The 19478-nt window shown below is 40.0% G+C and overlaps 1 protein-coding gene across 1 annotated transcript in view; it reads left to right on the top strand.

The window, feature by feature from the left end:
• The first annotated feature begins 601 nt into the window (after window positions 1-601).
• Window positions 602-19478, top strand: part of FHIP2A (FHF complex subunit HOOK interacting protein 2A) — a 29994-nt gene continuing 11117 nt past the window's right edge. Inside the window, exons 1-11 of the mRNA XM_065746846.1 lie at window positions 602-797; window positions 6410-6488; window positions 8836-9005; window positions 11069-11173; window positions 11513-11635; window positions 15795-16088; window positions 16420-16616; window positions 17747-17861; window positions 17967-18043; window positions 18149-18341; window positions 19224-19393. Of these exons, the coding sequence (XP_065602918.1) occupies window positions 753-797; window positions 6410-6488; window positions 8836-9005; window positions 11069-11173; window positions 11513-11635; window positions 15795-16088; window positions 16420-16616; window positions 17747-17861; window positions 17967-18043; window positions 18149-18341; window positions 19224-19393 (1568 nt within the window). The 5' untranslated portion in view covers window positions 602-752. The remainder of the gene's footprint in view (window positions 798-6409; window positions 6489-8835; window positions 9006-11068; window positions 11174-11512; window positions 11636-15794; window positions 16089-16419; window positions 16617-17746; window positions 17862-17966; window positions 18044-18148; window positions 18342-19223; window positions 19394-19478) is intronic.

Below are 19478 nucleotides of genomic sequence, written 5' to 3'. Positions count from 1 at the left end.
TGTCTACCAGCTCCCTTACCTCTGTTTTCCCCATTTTATGGGACAATGGGGAGGGTGGTCTTTGAAGCACCTGTCTTGGAGGTGATGTCAAGCCCACTTGGTCTTCTTCAAAGGGAGGAAGACATACACTCTGCATCTTCTGGGGAAAAAAAAGAGCAGAGATGCAGGCGATACACACCCACGAACCCTCTCACACGACCTACATGGCAATCCCCCAGATCGCTGAGGCTCATGCCTACAACCCAACCCCGCCTGTCACCCTGAAGATAACACTGCTGTGTGAAGACACCAGTGTCAGACCCTAACCCACTCTGAGGGCGCTGAAACGCCTCTGAGACAACCAGCCAGGGCTGCTCCTCGTGGTGAGGGGTACAGAGCACCACGTGCAAACCCACACCTTTACCACAGACCAGGCGAGGGCAGCCGGGGGGCCGTGCCCCGAGAAGCCCCGAGGCGGCCCAAACGGCTGTCCCGAGACGGGCGGGCAGCGGCAGAGCGGGGCGGGGCGGGAAGGCCCCGCTGGCTGCGAGCCGGGGGTGGCGGCCCCTGCAGGCCGCGCCGGGGCGGGCACCCGGAGCCTCGGCAGCCGCAGCCCGGCGGTGTCAGTGCCACGGTGTCCGCCGCCGAGCGACAGGCAGAGCCCGAACCCCGCGGCCAGGTCCCCGCATGCAGCCCTCACCCTGGAGCGGCGGCGGCGGATCGAGGAGCTCTCGCGGTCCTCCCGGCAGCGGCTGCTGCAGTCGCGGGACAGGATGTTCTCCAAGTTCACCTCCATCCTGCAGCACGCCGTGGAGGCGGTAAGGCCGCCGGCGGGCCGCGCCACGCGACGCCGGGGATGCGGGCCGGGCCTAGCCGCCGCCAGCGGGCCGAGCGGGACCGGAGCGGGACTCGGGGGCTCGGTTCGGCCCTCGCCGACACGGGAGAGCCGCCAACAGCCCGGGCCCCGCCGGGCCCGGCTCGGCCCCGCCGATCGGATGGGGGCAGCGGGCGGCCCCGGTCGGAGCGCCGGCAGGGAGCGGGAGCGGGGGCTGGGGGGGCGGCTCTGGGCTGAGTGCGAGGTTATGTACGCTTCATTCCATTTCGTCGTGGAGACCAAAACATCTGTGCCGTCGCTGCACGGAGGGGAGGCGAGCAGCAGGGCCTGTCGCTGCAGCTGCCGTGGCTGCAGGCCGCGTTGTTGCCTCTCATCCGGACCCCTGCGCTGCTTGCAGCGTTTGGGTCCGATGTTCTGCAGGGAGCTGGGGCCTGGGGCAGTAGTGTCTGTAGCTGCCAGCAGCGGGGTTGGGGTGAGCCGGGGCAACCTGTGGAGCTGACTTCGAAGGGAGGAGTTGTTGGCTGGGTGTTAAACCTGGCACTGAAACGCTGATGGTGGGTGATCGTGGAAAGCGTGGAAGGAAAGTTCTGGGTGGTTGGAAAAAGAAGAACCTCCATGGCAAATCAGATCCCATGTCAGGTGCACCCTCTGTGCATGAATGTATTCCTCCGTGCTCCAGGTAATTAAGGTTAGCTTTACACGTGCCTGTAGTTCTGCAGCCTTGGGCAGGACTGTTCAAGTGTTTATATTAAGCATGTATTAGTAGGGTTTACTTCCTACTTTGCTCTGCTACGGTTGCAACTGGGAATAAATATAATAACAAAAGTGTTTGGAAACCTGGTAGGATCGCATATGAATATCTTCAATAAGCAGTGCATTCCTTGGAAGATGAACAGAAATTAGCAGCTGCCTAACTAAAGAAATCTAGTTAGCGTGAGCTGTGCCATATTTTGTACAGGCATAGATGAGTAAGTGATGTGGAGGATCAAGCTTACTAATTCATGTAACAGGTAAGAGAAACATTCTTCCTAGAAGAATGTTTACAACACTGATTGTGCCCAAAAAGACAAGAACTGCATTTATACCGGGTTTACATTACACTGGGAAGGATCAGTTACTTAAATGAAAGTTGGGAAAAGAGTTAATATGGAAAAGACACTTAAATTAAACAGAGATAGGATTAGGTTGGTAAACACCACTTCGCGAGTGGCTGCTGTAAGTAAACTTTCCACATGGCTGTGCTCAAAGGTGTTGTCCCTTTGAGGATTGCCTCATCCTGCTAACACCACTGTGACAGAGCTCACAAATAATAAATAAATGCCGTAATAAATAAATGCTGTGTGTTTCCAGGGCCGTGACTAATACCCAGCACGGCAGTAGGCATGAATGATGGAATCACAAAATCAAGAGTGCTTTTTCAATGAATCTAAAAAGTTTGACTGAATGATTCAAGCACAGAGCTGAGAAATAGAAACTTCTAATGGTGTGGGGTCTGACTGGCTCAGCGACAGAGGTGTTAACCAGAGATATATATTCTCAGAGGATTTGGATGCTTAACTCCTGGAGAAAATTCAGCTGCAGTTGATGAGTTTTCAGCTGAGTTAGTCATTTAAGTATGCTTGAAGAAGCAACAAGGCTCAGCTTTCATTGACAGGAGGTCTTTACATCAGAATAGTTCAGGTGGCTCTTCTTCCCATCAGTTCTGCTGTAAATCTCTGACAGGAGCTCCTCTCCTGCCTCAGTGTCCAGAGCCTACAGACCTTAGACATGTGTTTAAATAGTGAGAGTTTCTATGTTATTAGGCAATAGTTGTTATCTTATCCTCAATTTGCCATCCCTCCAAACTATGACAGGGCATTCCAAAGGTTGGCAGTGTAATAAGCATGGAATGTTTGCCTTTTGCATGTAACTGTACTGCTCTTTTATTGATTGCCTTCATGGCAGGACTGTGATGAGGCATAAGTGAGGGACCAGTTGCTTTTTATTAAAGAGCTTCGTTTTGTTTTTGTGCAGCATCTGGATGAGTAACCACCATTGTGGCACTGTCCTCACAGCAGCAGCTGTAGTTTGGGTTGGGTTTCTTACCGAAGGGTGGAGGAGACTGCAGTCTTTGTTCTGCAGAGCAGAATATAAATGTTCTTACCTTATGGAGTTACTATTGCTGAATCTCTAGCAGTTTCTGTATGCATCCTCCCCAGGATGTTTTCTATTAACTTTATATTACTGATACACTTATCCCAAAATTACTGTAGGAATTCTTCATTTTCTGGAAGGTACAAACTGTAGTATACAGCAATAAAGCTGCAAGTTAGGCTTGTTTTTTTCTCTTACCTCATGTTCTTTAGTTGTTTTTCCAGAAATCAAATGCCATGTCTGTACAGTGGTTGGCTGGTGTGATTTGGGCTCTCATAGGATGTTTTGTGCTAGTAATGAGGCTGAGAGGATGTGTTGGAGCTGTGCACCTCAAGCAGGAACATTATGATTTTGATTGTTTCAAATTCTGTAATTTTCTATCAAACAAGACTATTTTGGTGATTCACTTGCTACAGATCACTGCTCCAAAATCATTAACTGCGTTACTGCTCAGAACAAAGTTCATTTTTCTTGAGCCCACTTTATTTGATGTAATAAGCTCACGTCACTGATTGCTTTAATACTGTGCTACTGTCAACAAATTGTAATGGCAGAATTGAATGCATGGCTTGCAAGCATGTGCAGTCTTAATTTTATGTTTGAAAGCAGTGACCATTACAAATTCTGTGCATTCATCAACTGAAGAAATAAAATGAACATTCAAGCATTAGTCTTTTTTCAGATTTTCCCACGGGGCAAACATTCAGACCGGTGAAGCAGGGAGATTGGAGGAAAACATCTGGTGCCTGCTGTATTTTCTGTGCTTCACTCAGGGAAGTGAGCATGCACTTCCCCTTTGCTTCTCTGACCCAACTTCTGCTTTTGTTTTGACTGCTCTCGGACATGCCAGTGGCTGTTATTTTTTCATGCACTATTTTCTTTTCTTTGAAACTTGTCCAAAAGAAACTAAGAGATATCACTAACTTCACTTTTTTATTATTATTTTTTTTTATTTTTAGTGTTAAATTAGACTTCTGAAAAGCGTGCATGAAAACTACGACCATGATTTTTACATGCACAAAGAAGTTGCTGTGAAGTCTTGAATATTTATGGATTTCTTTGTTCTTGACTTAATGTGCTCTTTCCTGAGTTACCACTAATTCTGTATATTTCTGAAAGCTTAGTGGAATTGCATTTTGGACAGATTTTGTAAGCAGAAGGCTGTAGCTCTGGTCAAAGCTCTCCAGCTCTGAGAACAGCACTTTCTCTGCAAGGAGTGGGGTTGATCATGACTAACATATTGTCAGCAGAACGATAGGGCAGCGTGTGCTAAGTTTAGCTGCTCAGTGGGAATGCTCATTCAGTCACTCCCAGGAAGCTCGGCCGCTGGGGCCGGGCACCAGATGGAATAGCTAATGGGCATCTGCTCTCATGGGCTGCTTTTTGGGAGGGCTCTGTGAGTGCTGGTCGTTTTGATGCACCAACACCCACACTAGAGCCATGAAGATATTTTCTTTCCACAGATGGGGATTTTACACTGAGATTAGGAATTGGTAGCTAAAAATTAGTAAGAATGTAAGTAGCTACATTAATACAGATGCAACGAATAACTGCTCTTAAAGTAACTCCTAATTAGAGAAATAGCAGTAATTAAAAATCTGCAGTGAATTCAGTATCTTACGTGCAAGTGCTTGTTCTTCAGAAAGAGATTAAAATTAGCAACTGTAACATATTCAGTCTCAGTTGATAGCAAATAATCCATCCTGAATCAGAACCTGCAACTTCATTCTAGATTTACCTGACCAAGAAAAATGAAAGCACATCAACCAAGTGTTTGGGCCTTTGCATTTTTCCAGTGCTTCCCAGTGCTGGGCTTTGTCTGTGTATGAGGCAAAATATTAGATTTGCCTTTACCTCCTCTTTGTATGTGAGTAACTAAGAGAAGAGGTTTTTGGTTTTTTCTTTTTCATTTATTTGGCAGTAAAACACTCCTCTCTGAGTAACGGAGTTACGTTTCTCTTAAATGTGCCCTAAAATAGCTGTGCTCTAAAAAGCATGTTTTTACTAGGTCCATTCTCATCAGGAAGAGCAGTTTGGGGGTAGGAGGATTAAAATGCTTTAACCAAACATGTGTCAGAAGGGAAACTCGTTAGCAGAAAATAGGCATGTATATGCAGCAAGGATCCCTCCAGCAGCTGGTGCTGCACATGAGGCTGTGTGGTGGCCGGCTTGTGCACACACCTCTGTCTGATATGGATCTGTGACATCAGCAGGTGCTTCAGTTAAATGGGGCAGGACCTGTCCCCGAATTACCTCTTTCTCTATGAGTTCCAGCCCTTGAGGTGTTTTGAGAGAGAGGATGTCTGAGATCTCTCCATGGATAAATTATTGACAGTGCTGGGAAGTGAAAGCTTGTCCCTGGCACTGCTCAGAGGCACTGAGTTCATCTGGAAGCAGATGAGGCTACAAGAAGTGGAGAGGAAAATTGCATCAGACAGGGATACATTTTTAATGTTATCTATGCGTTACTCTGGAAATAGTATGGTCTGAAAAGCCTGCTATTCCTCAAAAGTGGTCTCTGCTCATCACTCTGAACTGAGTTTTTGGTGTAGTTTTATTGTGCAATGCAAAGCAACCATTGTGTTGCTCTACAGAGCTGAGGTGTGAGGCATGAGACAAAATACCTTGTGCTCAGTCTTCAGTTTGTTCAATCTCTTTTTTATATAATAGTAAACTTCATCATAAAGCAAACTTTTTGTGTGCTGTGAGGTGTGCAGAGACTGCTGTGCTTCTCAGCACCTGGCTGTGGAAATGTGAAAAACTTCATCAGTCCCCAGACTATCAGGGAATGGATAAGCAATGTAAATTCGATTGTCTGTTGCCATGTGTGAGGGCACGTTTCACCACGTGGTGCAAGTGCAGATAGTTACCAAGCTCCACTGCTTCTTGCATTTCAAAGTCCTGTATGCAAAAGGTCAGGAAGCATTAGTATTCTACTTTTTTTAATCAAGAAATGGTGTGTGGTTTGTGTACTCAGATTTATGTCTTTACCAGTGTAAAGTGCCATTAAATTCAAGGCAGAGATTGATACAGAAAACTTGAGAAGCATTTTCAAAGAGACCAAACCCACCCTGTGGAGATGACATCAGGAGATGATCTTAAGAAAATCAAAGCTATGACTTATATTAAAGGACAAAATTCTGAGTTCTGAACAGCTCAAATCCACTTTTCTTGCATTGCTTTGGTACATGAGTGATTGATTGTGTTGCTTTGAATAGGTTGTCTGGTCATGGAGAGACATCACTGAGACTGTTAGTGCTGTTCACATCTAGTCTGTATGACGTGGGGTCCTTCATGAATAACACATGGAGTCCTTGTTAATGGTGGAAACACTGAGTGAGAACTGTAGCATTAGTCTGCAGCAGTGTGGTTCCAAGTGTGAGATAAAATTCACTTGAATCTCTGCAAAAACACATTTATATAATTCCTAACCTAATTTTTTCTGTTTTTTTTTCCCCGTAGCTTGCACCTTCCCTCCCATTACAAGAAGATTTTGTTTACCATTGGAAGGCAATCACTCATTACTACATAGAGACTTCAGGTAAGAGAAAAATTGTTCAGGTTTTATATCTTTATGTAAAAACTAGAGTTTCCAATTTCAGTTTTGTTAAAAAGATTAAGAAACATTGAAATAAGTCATGTATTTTTTCAGATTACCAACAGTAATAATTATTAATCAGAAATATTGTATATCTCTTTTCATCCCTAAAGATGTGGGTATGAACAGCTGTGGAAGGAAGGTCATTTCCTGACTGTTGCTTGGAGAATTGTCCCTTTTCACAGTTTCTGTCTTCATGTATTCTGTTTAATTTAAACAGACAGCTGCAGCCGTGTAGTACCTGCTTTTAACCTTTTTATTGTTTGGTGAGAGGGATTTTCATTTTCTTTCCAACACTTTGACAACAGTCTTCGCACAGCAGTTTTGTGGTCACACACTTTGCAAGACTTTTTGGAGTCCTGTGTGCTCAGTAAAAGATACTTTTTCTTTAGTGTATTAGTGAAAGGGTCTGAAAAATCAGTTTGTGAGTGGATTCAGAGAAAAATTTAAATAAAACTTGTCCATAGAATCACTGAATCATAGAACAGCTTGGGTTGGAAGTGACCTCAAGGATCTTCAAGTTCCAACTCCCCCGACAGAGGCAGGGCTACCAGATCAAGTACTAGATAAGATTGCCCAGGACCCCTTCCAGCCTAGCACTAAACACTGCCAGGGATGGGGCAGGGCATCCACAACCTCTCTGAACAGCCTGTTGCTGCACCTCACCGCTCTGTCAGTAAAAAACTTCAATATCTGATTGAGATCTCCTTCCCTTTAGTTTAAAACCATTTCCCCTTGTCCTGTCACTGTCTACCCTTGTAAAAAGTTCTGCTCTTCTAAAGAATTGGTGTTGCCATGAAGTTATGGCCCTAGTTGTTTGTTCTTAACCTTTGTTTTTGTTTCCTTTGGCAGTTACGCAACACATCAATTTCCAATTTTTGATTCTAGTTTAATAGTTTTGAAAGTGAATGCTACTATGCTTTCCTCAAGCTTATTAGTTCTGCATTTCTGTTAGAGCAGCAATGCAGTCTGTGTTTCTGTCTGGGACAGGTGATCTTGTTTATGCCAGTGCTTAGTCCTACAAGCTGAAATTTGACCCGTGTTCTAAATACTCATCTTTTGGAATGCTGTGTGATCTTTCCTTAGGTGGAAATGAGAGTGGTAGAGGAAAACTGATACGATTATGTAGTACAGAATAAAAGCTGACCTATCCCACAGACTTTCAAAAGTCTTGTGGAAAGTTTTTGGTCAGCAGATAGATTTCTGTGCTTTTCAGTGGAAGAAACTGCAGCAGAGCAGTAGGATAATTAGAGGTTTTTGTGGAGAGCAAAATCACTCTGATATGGCAGTTTTTCTTTGTGTTCTCATTGCCATTTGCATGTAACTGGCAGTTATTTTTAGATGATCACATAAAATCTAGTAGCTGTTTCCCTAGAGGGATATTTGTTCAAGGAGAATTTAGCTGAAAAAAAAATTAAGAAAAGCAAAATCTCTGCACGTGTGCGTTTGCTCTGTTACATGTTAATGCCATCTCCCACTTCCAGTGACATAAATCCAAAGCTGTTTCATGACTTCACTACTTGATCAGTACAGTTACACTTTCCTTCATAAAATTTAACAAAATGCTGTCTTAATACAGAAAGTATAAGAGCCAAACCTAATGTTCCATAAAGAATAAACAGACTTGCTTTCTTGTTGGTATTATTGGAAAAGCCATTTTATTTATTTAGTTAGCAAAGGAACTAGTCAGCTACTAGTTAATTTGATATGTTCTTAGATTTTAAAATGCTATGCAAAGAGAAAGTTCTGGAGATGGAGTGGATGCAAACTGAAAGATTGAGACTTGCATCTCACTCTTAGTATGTTTGGTTTCTGGCTGCAAAACTCTTCCTTTCTTTCTGTATTGTTAATGCATGTTTTGAAATCTGATATTTCACCTTTTTCCCAGTGCAAGGTTAAATATCTTCCTAATACATATTTCAGTTTACGTTTTCAGATATGGGTCTGAAAACTCAATGTAAGGAATGTTAAAAGACTTGCTTTTCAGGGCCCTGCAATTTTTTACTGTTTAGGTAAGATTTGTTAAAAATGAACATCCAAAACCTCTACTTTATTTTCAAAATTTGGTCCAGTAGGTGTTCATAGAAATTTTAAAGGTATATGTCTATCATTTAGATTATACATATGCATATATAAATTGTGTGATAGCTTCCTAATGCCTGTTTTGTGGCTTTTATATACAATATTCATTAAATGAATTGTCTTTTATTTAAATCTTTAATTTGGGACTGGTCTTAAGAAAAATAAGAACAATGTTTGTAATTTCTGGTTATATATCTCTCTTATTTAGATGACAAAGCTCCTGTGACCGATACCAACATTCCTTCTCACCTGGAACAGATGCTGGATATTCTTGTTCAAGAGGAAAATGAGAGGGAATCAGGTGAAACAGGGCCGTGTATGGAGTATTTGCTACATCACAAGATTTTGGAGACACTTTACACACTAGGAAAAGCTGATGTATGTACCTCTCTGCAGAACAAATTATCTTTTGTATGGGCTCCTGATCGTGATAGGGAGTGAAAATCTGCAGTAAATGGTGGTGTGGGATGCTGCAGGATGCAACAAAGAACTATTTGCTTACATTACCAGTGTATCACAGATCTTTTACAGGTGTGATCAAAGTGAGACAACCAGTAGGATGCTTATTAAGGCAGAACACAGATTTATTACTCAGCACTCTTATGCTGACTGCGAAACTAGAAGTAGGAAAACGTTTTTGTTCTGTCTAAAAGTTGTAGGGTATCTACAAGACAGCATAATCTCTTCAGTTAGTGGAGAGATTATTGGGTGAAAAGTGCTATATTAAATACATATCTTGTTTCAAATTGTGCATGTGAGTAGTTACTGCTCAGAAAGACTCACTGTCAGAAGCCATTGACTTAAGCTGATTCTTAGCCAGTTTTCACATCGGAATCTTTGACATGATTCCAGCCCATGGCAACGTTGTCTGGTCCTTCTCACATCTGCTTTGTGGCATATGAAATTAACTTCATGGTCTTGGTGCATTGTTGCTGATGTCACCCTTCACAGACTTGGGAACTGAGATTCATGGGATTGAATGAATCATGGGATGCATTAACTTAACAGCTGTTGCACTAGAATGTCTTGTATCGTGCTACAGATGCAGTTAGAAAAGCATGGTGTGTCCTGATTGAAGGATGAATAGGGCTCGCCATGGTTTCACTTTCACTGAGCCTTTCACTCACTGTCAGTAGTTTTTAATCTACTTAATTTGATATACGTAGACAGTATAGGGTACTAGCTGTCTGAGCCCAGGATTTTTCTTGCTTCTGTAGAACCAGATCTGTACAATTAGTGTTACTGTACCTCCTGTCCTTTAATCAGGGTAAGATGCCTGATACTGATGCATCGAAAATACAGAATTGCTGAGAAATACAGCTTATTTAGCAGTTACAAACTTCATAAGAAATCGAGATGGAATGTTGGCTTATGTGAAGCAAGTAATTTGTAGCACGTTTCTAAGAGTTGAGAGAAGTAAATTTGCACTCATTTAGATATGCCTGTACAAGCAATCCTTGTACAGCCTGTCTTTATGCTTTGCCACTTGTGGGTTGATACGTCTGAAGTAAACACATGTTTTGGTGCTTGCAAGATGTTTCAAAGATCTGTTAGAAGAATAAGACCCCTTCACAGCACTCACCTAGACTAACTAGATTGTTTTTGATGCGCCGTGATGGTTCAAAACCTGTCATTCTTTGTAACAAATTGTTTGACAACTAAATGATAATTAAGGATGGATAACCTAGGCATAATTACCTTGGCTGGAGAAGCAGGTTAGGCTTCTTGGCTGCTGCCACACGCTCCGTTCACTAATTTCTATTAGCAGAACTCTTGTTAAGGGTGTGTGTAATGAACCAGGTAAGGGAAATAGCGTAGATTAAAATTAAGATGTGGAGTAACAGCTTTTATTATATTAAGTTAAGACACGTGAGAGTCAGAGGGATTTAGCCAGAAACAAAGGTATGTACAGGTCCACATACCATCCGTTCTGATAGAGATAGGAAAGTACTTTCATGTGAACTCATGGATAGGAGGCAGTACAACTTGGGCATGGATATTCTGTAGGCATTTATGATTTCTATTCTGCTGAATCTCAGGGAAAGCAACAGGTTTCTCTTGTCCTGGAACAGCTGTGCATTTATAAACTCTCTGTCTAGGGTTAATGGCTCATGAATTTAAAAAACCCTTGGTAGGCACTTCAGATGTTTGTATTTTATCATCAGCAATTGTATGTACTGACTCATTGAATTGCTGGATTTTGTGGCACAATATCCTAAAAGAAATCCGACCTGTAGGCAGTTCAATTCAGAGTTTATTTCCTTCTGTATTAATAGGAATATTTCTTGGAAAGTCAGTGGAAGTCTGCCCTACATGAATTAATTGAAAGTTTGGATGAATGATTTCTGTTTGATCTCAGCCATTATGAATGACAGTTTTGTGTCTGTGTTTCTCTCCACACTTGTTACATTTTCATTATTGTTCATCTGTTTTTGTTTCAGTGTCCTCCAGGAATGAAACAGCAAGTTTTGGCTTTTTATACAAAACTTCTTGGAAGAATACGACAACCTCTTCTTCCTCACATAAATGTGCATAGGCCAGTGCAGGTACTGTTCAGATTTTTAAGTAAACTGTATTTTTATATGACAAGTTTCTCTTAATCTGTTTTAGCTAACAATATCTTTATTTTTTTCCATTCTCGAGTAAGTTAAACAACTGCTTAAATGTAGGATCCGTTTTAACATATTGCCAGTTAGATTCTTGAACTGCCACTGCAGTACAAGTCATAAATAATAAAGCAATCTCTACAACAGTAAAGCAAACATTCAACTCAGTAATCACATACCATCATAATATGTGCACAGAAAACGAATTCCATCCACCACTCCTAAATAAGGCTGTGACTTCCTTCCTGTCTTAATTGCTCATTTTTCTGTGTGTGATAGAAATTAATCAGACTGTGTGGTGAAGTTCTGGCAACACCAACAGAAAATGAAGAAATACAATTTCTCTGTATAGTATGTGCAAAATTGAAGCAGGACCCATACCTGGTCAACTTTTTCCTTGAGGTGAGTAAAACAAATGTGTTTTTTTCCACGTATACTTATAAAAAAAGTGGGCCACAGACAAAAGTTACAGAGAACAAGAGGTAGAGTGTTGGACTTCATAGCTTAGTTTTCATTCAGTGTGTGATTGTTCTTTTACTGTGATATTAAAAGTCTTTTCTTGCACTTCTAGAAACTCTATATGTCACATAATTGTTACTGAAATTTCATTCAGGGTTCTTGTATACCTGCTTGAGGTTCTTTCCCTTTGAGCCTTTAGAGGGCACTCTCCAAATTACAAAATCAAGTTTTGTTAGCTCTGGGATTAATAGGGACTGTAATGTAGAACCTTATGAGGAGACCTTGAATTCCTTTGTTATTTTGTCTTCAGTGAAGAGTATGGTACAGATTGCACGGGGGGCTGAAACCTTGCAGAATGCTATGTGTTCTGTGTGCTTGGATTCCTGTTTGGTAGTGACACATACGGTCTAGCTGCAGTGCCAGCTCACAATCTACAATATGGCATTATTTTTTATCTGTAAGAAAGCCAAGTATCTTTACTCCCATCTTGGAATTTAAACACGTGGCATTGATGAAACCAGAGTGGGAGGACAAAGAATTTATAGAGGGACACTCTGTTCCCATTTAGAAAGAGCATATAAAAGTTATTAAAGTATAATTAGAAGTTCTTCCTTCTCCCACTTTGATGTTTCCTGCAATGGCACAATATCTATTAAGTGCATGATACAGAGCTGAAAAGATGTGGATATACTAATCTTCAGGAATATTTTACAAGTTTTCCCCAAATGACAATCTTTAGCAGCAGAGGCTGATAAACAGCAAATATATGTTCTTTTCCATTAAATATATGAATATCACTTATGAGTCAGTTAGTAGAATCCATTTTGAGTTTATTTCTACCTTAATTGAACTGCCTTACTTGCCCTTGTATCCACAGTAGTAAAAGTAGTATGAGGGCTGAAGATTCAGTGTTTAAATATTAGAGGCATTTAGAAGCAAAATACTAGATATATTACATGCATAATATAGAAGTCTAAACCAGGAAAGTTTTTGATAAGATTTGTTTAAGTTGTACGGTTGAAAAGAATTAAAACCCTCTGAATAACTTCTGTACTCAAATAATGTCCCTGAAGTCAAATCAGAGAATGGCAATCATAGCTAATACAAATATTCTGTTTGATGATAGTTATTGTTCTTTTTGAATATAGCAAGATTATCATCTTAAAAATCAGATATGTAAAACTATACAATTCCTAATTTCAAAGAGATCATAGTTAAACAAAATGCTGAGTATGGAGTTAAGGCAAACTGAGGGGCGTTCCTTGTTACTGTCACTTCCTTTACAAAAGTATTCTAAATGTTGTAGCCACGTCTTCACTTTTCATAGTTCCAGGCAAGGCATTTGAGTTCAGAATTGTCCTCTATTAGAAGGGAATATACTGGTTGTTCCCATATGTGCCTCTTAGAGGTGCTGTAGTGACTTGGTATCTGCTTCTGACCTTCAGATGCATGAAAGGGTAAAGTTACAGAATTCCGTGTAGTGTTTAACTGCCTGATCTCTAACATTTAAGCTGAAAAGCAGATACATCCCTCCAAAACAGTCTGCCTGTATTTCAGTAAGTTTTGCTTCCTTCTGTGACTCTTTTTTCTGATGAGCCTCTACAGTCATTCATGAACTTAAAAAAAACAAAACAAAACAAAACAAAAAAAACAGGAGTATCTGTAGGCCCAGGATTTCCCCTTTATGATACCATATTAAATGCTTCACTGTTAAAAAGCTATTTATATTTTAATAAAATCTTTGAAAATGTTGCTTAACTGACAAGACAATTTGGCTTCACAGTATCTCTTTAAAGATGCTTTGGAATGCTCTTTAAATATCTCTTAAAATTTCCTTTTGTTGTGGAAATGTGAACTCCATTCCTTGTTTTAAAGCCTTTAAAATCCATGTGATAATTTTTTATTTTTTGCTTTAATATATTCCTTCTTTAAGCTGTTTCCCTGTTCTTATGTAAAGAGGAAGAGCATACATAGGAATGTTTTAATTACCTTCTCTATCTGAACCACTATTACATGCTAAGTCATGTTTTTCCTTGTTTGTTCCCTGCTAAGTTGGCCCATCTCATCTCATTGTATAAGTATCACTTATTGTTCTGAGCAAAGGGAAACTTGCTTCTCTGTTTTCAAGTTTCTGCTCTTGAAACCTCAAACAGTTCTAACGCAGTATCTATTAAAAAGCTGCAACTTCATTTTATAAAATGAAAAGTGATTTTACTATTTACTTCTGTTTTCAGTACTACAAACTGCCAAGTTTATATTTTTTGCCATAAATGGAGTGGGCATTTATGCTAGCTATTACTTGACTTTTTCCATAGAATTCTTTTTAAGTCTGTCTGAGCTTAAAGACTGACATAGTATTTACCCTCCAGATTTTGGAAATCAGTAGTTGTGTATTAGAAAAATATAAAAGTGTATTTTTATATTGTCTGCTCTTTGCTGATACTGAGTGCTCTTGGAGGAATACTTTATCTAGAAAACACTGAATGTATGTTTTATGTAACCTTTTCTATTAGATCATTCAGGATCCTGTTTTGCACCTTTGCAGGAGGCAGGTGAGCAGCTAAGCTGCAGAATTGCATGATTAGAAAATAGGAAACTTAAACAGACGCATAAACTCCGCCTGTGTGTTGTTGGATGTACAGACTGCTTTGTGTTACTTGCCAATGTGAAAGTAATGAGCTACAGGCAAATTTCTAGGGGCATTTATACGTTTTATATGTGTTAGGTCTCTCATCAGTGACTGAAGTAATAGGTTGCTGTAAGACAAAGTCAGTATTTTACAAAACATGGTCTAATCTTTGAAAGCACTGACTACCACTTGAGCAGTGACAACAGTAGCATATAGTCCAGGGTTGAAAATGCAGTTTCAGACTCAGTTCTGCTTGATGTGCAAGGATTGTAGTTCTTTCTCATCCAGGTGTTCCCATGGATTGATAACTTATATGGGAAATACTGGAGGAGTGTAAAAGATCTAGTGATACACTGATGTGGCTCAGACAAACCCATTCTGGGTGCTTTGCCGCCTGATGCTTTTCACATTGTTATAAAATCTGTTGAAGGAGTCATTTTTCTTCTGTAGTCAGAAGTCATAGAATCACATCCTACTTCTTTTATAGCATGCAGTGTGCTGCTTTTACCACCGGGTTGCCTCTCCAGGGATGTGGTTATATGAGTGTATCACATTCAGTACAAATTCCGCACGCAGAACGCGCATCAAGCAAGCAAGCATTCACAGCAATTCTGTAGTTTGCTGCCTGTCTCTGCTGGTTTGTATGCACTAAACACCATTAACCCCAAATGGTTACTCTTTAATTGTTAATTGCTTGAAAGTTGACTTGAAAAACTGTCCTGTGCTGAAGTCTCATTTATAGTTCTTATGAAGCATTTTTCACTTGAGCTTTTGACAGAGAAGCTCTGAATTTTTGTCATGGTGTGAGTTTCTTCCTGGCCTCGCAGAGCATAGATTTAAATGCCTCTGTTAGGGTGGGAGATTAATTTATATCATCATGTTAAGTGGAGATAGTTTATAGCATTTAACAAGGTTCACTGTGATCTGTTACAGCACCTGGTGCCCAGTGCTAGCTTACAGTATCTTCCGTCCATTGTATCTTTTAAATGTTTCTTCAGCTTGAGAATACTGTCATAAAATGTTTATTTTTTTCCTTTGCCCTCTGGAAATACACTCTCAAGAAGTTTAGAAGGAGTTCCCCTCCGAGTGGAAACAGTGTTTCAGTCATTAAGTCAATCTGAGGCCTTGTCTAGAATTCTGTAGTGTATGCTGATATCGAAAGGTGCCCTCATAAGGTAAACGAAATTGTATAATGAAATGAAAATAAAAATGAAATAAGATAAATGTCAAATAGTGGGCAAAGCAAATGAGCCTCGTAACGAAAGGCTGTAACAGAAATTTAAGTGGTCTGAGGAATGTTCTAGTTTTAAAAACTCACCTGCTGTTGCAATCTATTACATTCTACGTGGTTACTGTGTCCAGCCTTGTTAAAGTACTACTTAAATACTGATGTAAAAAATGTCCCTGTAGAAGGTTTGTGCTTTAGGATGAGCAGCAATTTCAGCTGTGTAATTCCAACAAAATACTTTGCAGAGTAAGTTAAAAGCAATGGCTTCCAAAGAATCAACAAACATAATCACAGAAGACATGCTAAAAGGCCAGGATTCAATGGCAGCGGACACAGGGCAGCCCATCCAGCCTGAGGAATCGCCTGGTGCTGCTGGAGCAGAGCAAATGGAAAAGGAAGATGAGCTCCCTCAACAGGCAGATGATCTGTCTTTCAGTCTGGATGAACTAAATGTCACATCATTGCCTGAGTCCTCCACTGTTTGTCCAAATCAAGACTATAATTTAGTGAATTCTCTACTAAATCTCACCAAAAGTCCGGTGAGTGGTTTTATTTTGTGCGGTGCAATATAATGAAGAAGCTATTTGGATGTGGTGTTAAATAGGTAGAGGAAATGAACTTAAATATATGTTCAGTCTGTAATTCAAATATAAGAAGTTAGTTAAAGATTTTTGTGACTGATTTTTGCAAATCATTTATTTCCTTTTACTAGAAATTCACGAGAGATAAATCTTAATGTCTGAATAAGAAACAAAGAAATGGTTTCATTCACTGTGGGGGAATGGAGGGGCTGTTTGGGAGATGTTTGCTTCTGGATTTCAAGTAATATTTATTCACTGCCTCATTAATTCTTCCATTCTCTTCTGTCAGGATGGCCGGATAGCTGTGAAGGCTTGTGAAGGGCTTATGCTTTTGGTGAGTTTGCCAGAACCAGCAGCTGCCAAGTGCCTGACTCAAAGCACTTGTTTGTGTGAATTGTTGACAGACAGGCTGGCCACACTCTACAGAGCCCTGCCTCAGTCACTGGATCCCTTAGACATTGAAACAGTGGAGGCAATTAACTGGGGGTAAGAATTTTCTTTTTGTATTTAATACCTGAGGTGACTTCACACCCCTCCCTGATGCTCATTTCCTGTAGTTAGATAAAAGTTATTAAATATTTACACCCCTCTGCTAGTCTCAAGAGCAGAGTTTAGATACCATCACTGGTAGAGCAGAAACACCAGATGTGCAATGTACTTGTTATTTCTTCCATAGGACCAGATTTGGCTGCTAGTCCATTGCACCAGGGGCAAGGATTTTCCACTGAATTACATTAGCAATTTATGGTATCGTAGCTGGAGTCTTGGGTACAGATTATTTTCCTGTTCAGATGTCAAGGATTTAAGAAACTTACTCATAAACTTTTTGCTGTGCACAGTGAGCCCTGTACAGTGCAACAGAGGTCAGGAAGAGTATATTTGACAGCAAGCTCTTGTTGCAAAATCTGTACAGTGAAAAAGAAGAAGGAAAGAGTTACTATGCAACAGCATGAAGGAAAAGATACGTGCTGTTAGCCTAACTGCTTGTTTGTCATATTCTCTGTACATCTAAGCACTCATCCCTGCTCTGCCTTTATTATTATGAATTGCTCATGATGTGTTAGTAAACAGACAAAAAATGGGTATTTGCAAAAGAGTATGCTAACTTTGAATAGTGGGATAAGTAATTATCGGACTGCTTTACCAAAGAACATGGTGAATTTGTTATTCCTTACAGCCTTTAGGTGAAATACCTGCTTTTTTTTCAGAAAGATACCACCTGGTTCAGGTATAGGCTGTGTCATTTTGGCTGGCTTGATTGAGGTCACTTACAGAATAGATAAGAACAATTGCCTTCATTTTATGGACTCGTGACTACAGGAGTTAGTGATGCTAGTGATCTGTGTTTCCTGGGAGAACAGACTAGGTGATTGATATTCCCTTCTAATTTAAGAAATGCTTAATCTTAGTATTTCTAACTCAGAGTTCTTTTGCTGAGCATACAGTGTATCCCTTAGCATGCCTCTCTGTGTAATGGTAGAGGCAGGCAAAACTATTTCAATGTTCATTTCATTGTTAGTATATCATTAATTATGCTATTAAGTTCAATAAGAATAGAGTCTAGTGTTCTTCACATGTTTGTAGACTAAATAAAGTATTTTCCATACATGCTCTAGTTTGGATTCCTATAGCCACAAAGAAGATGCATCTGCTTTTCCAGGGAAGAGAGCGTTGATTTCATTTCTTTCGTGGTTTGACTACTGTGATCAACTCATCAAAGAAGCACAAAAGGTTTGAAATGTTTACAAATGATACAAATATATTCAGCAAATAAAGAGTTCCAGTTGTTTCTTAGCTTTTGAGTTTAAGGCTCACTATCCAGTATTTTTGTTTCAGATTGCTGCTGTTGCTATGGCAAAAGCTGTGCGGGAAAGATTTTTTGTTGATGTTATGGAACCCCAGCTGATGCAAACGTGAGTAGCATCCTGCAGAACACAGCAGAGCAAAGTCTAAATCAAGCTGATTGCTTTTTATCAGCTGAAATCGAGTGCATATCTGACACCAGATTTATTGTTCAGCTCAGAAATTGGAATCCTCACGTCAACTGCGTTATTACATCGCATTGTTCGCCAAGTAACTTCAGATGTCCTACTGCAGGAATTAGTTTATTTTGTACTTGGAGAGCACAGAGAGCCAGAAACTTTGCCAGACATCAACAGACATCCATTGCGACACAGGTTAATCGAGCACTGTGACCATATTTCTGATGAGGTAAGAGGTGGTAATGATATAATGAATGTCTGTTGGCCATCTCTTTCCTGCAGAGCCTGTAGAGATGTCATCATGAGGTATTTTAGTATTTGTGTCAGCTAACTTTGCTGAGGAAGAGTTCTGACTGCCACTCCTACAAATTCCCTTTAAAAACTGAACGCCCAGCTATTTCTTCTAGCTAGCACATTGCAACAATTATTAAAAGATGATTTGCTTGTCTCCAATGCATATCTATTTGGGCTTGCTCATCTGTAAGATTGCCCAAAATTGTTTTCTGTAATTGCATTTTAATTTATGCTTTATTATATGTTACATCACTGTTATTTTCTGTGTTGTGTCAATTCTGTATTATTAACACATTAGTTACAGTTGAAAACAAAATATTTTTTGTATAAACTACATGAGGTCAGGGAGCATACTCAGTGACAATTAAAAAATAGCAGAATAACTTTAAGCACTTTACATCCAAAAGACCTTTTTAGAATAATTGATGTCAGTAAAATTATCCTTTAGGAGTTGCTTCTTTCTTTTTTTCTTTTCCTCACTAGCACAATGACAGCTATCGTTTGGTAGGGAACTGATTGTAATACACAGAAAGCTAAGTTGTTCTTGGGATGTTTTTTATTTTATTACTTTGGCAGATTTTAGAAGAGCTTTGGTTTTATAGGAAAAAAAATACATGCTCATGTTGTTTGTCAGATGTATAAACAGGGATGGAGAGTCCACATTCAGCATGATGATTTCCTATTTTTTCTTCGTAATTTTGCTTCCTTTCACAATATAAATAAGTAATTGTGATGTTCTGCATACAAACACGGGAGAAAGGCAAACTGCTTAGGACAATGATGCTTCACTGTGTAATTTTTGCATTTTACATTGCAGATCAGCATCATGACTCTACGAATGTTTGAGCACCTTCTGCAAAAACCTCATGAGCACATTCTGTATAATTTGGTTCTGAGAAATTTAGAAGAAAGAAATTACATAGAATATAAGCCACTGTGTCAAGAAGATAAAGATGTGGTAGAGAATGGGCAGATTGCAGGAGCAATGTAAGTTTCTTTTCTAAGATGGTTTTGCATTGGTTAACTTAGATCCTTCTTTTTAAAGCCAGGAGTTTTAGTAATTGAAGGAAAA

This window comes from Cyrtonyx montezumae, unplaced genomic scaffold, assembly GCF_038088225.1.
Source record: "Cyrtonyx montezumae isolate F1298 unplaced genomic scaffold, pur_monq_1.0 scaffold_4, whole genome shotgun sequence".
Lineage (NCBI taxonomy): Eukaryota > Metazoa > Chordata > Aves > Galliformes > Odontophoridae > Cyrtonyx > Cyrtonyx montezumae.
The sequence above is the reverse complement of the archived record's forward strand: the minus strand, read 5'-3'. Positions and strand labels throughout refer to the sequence as shown.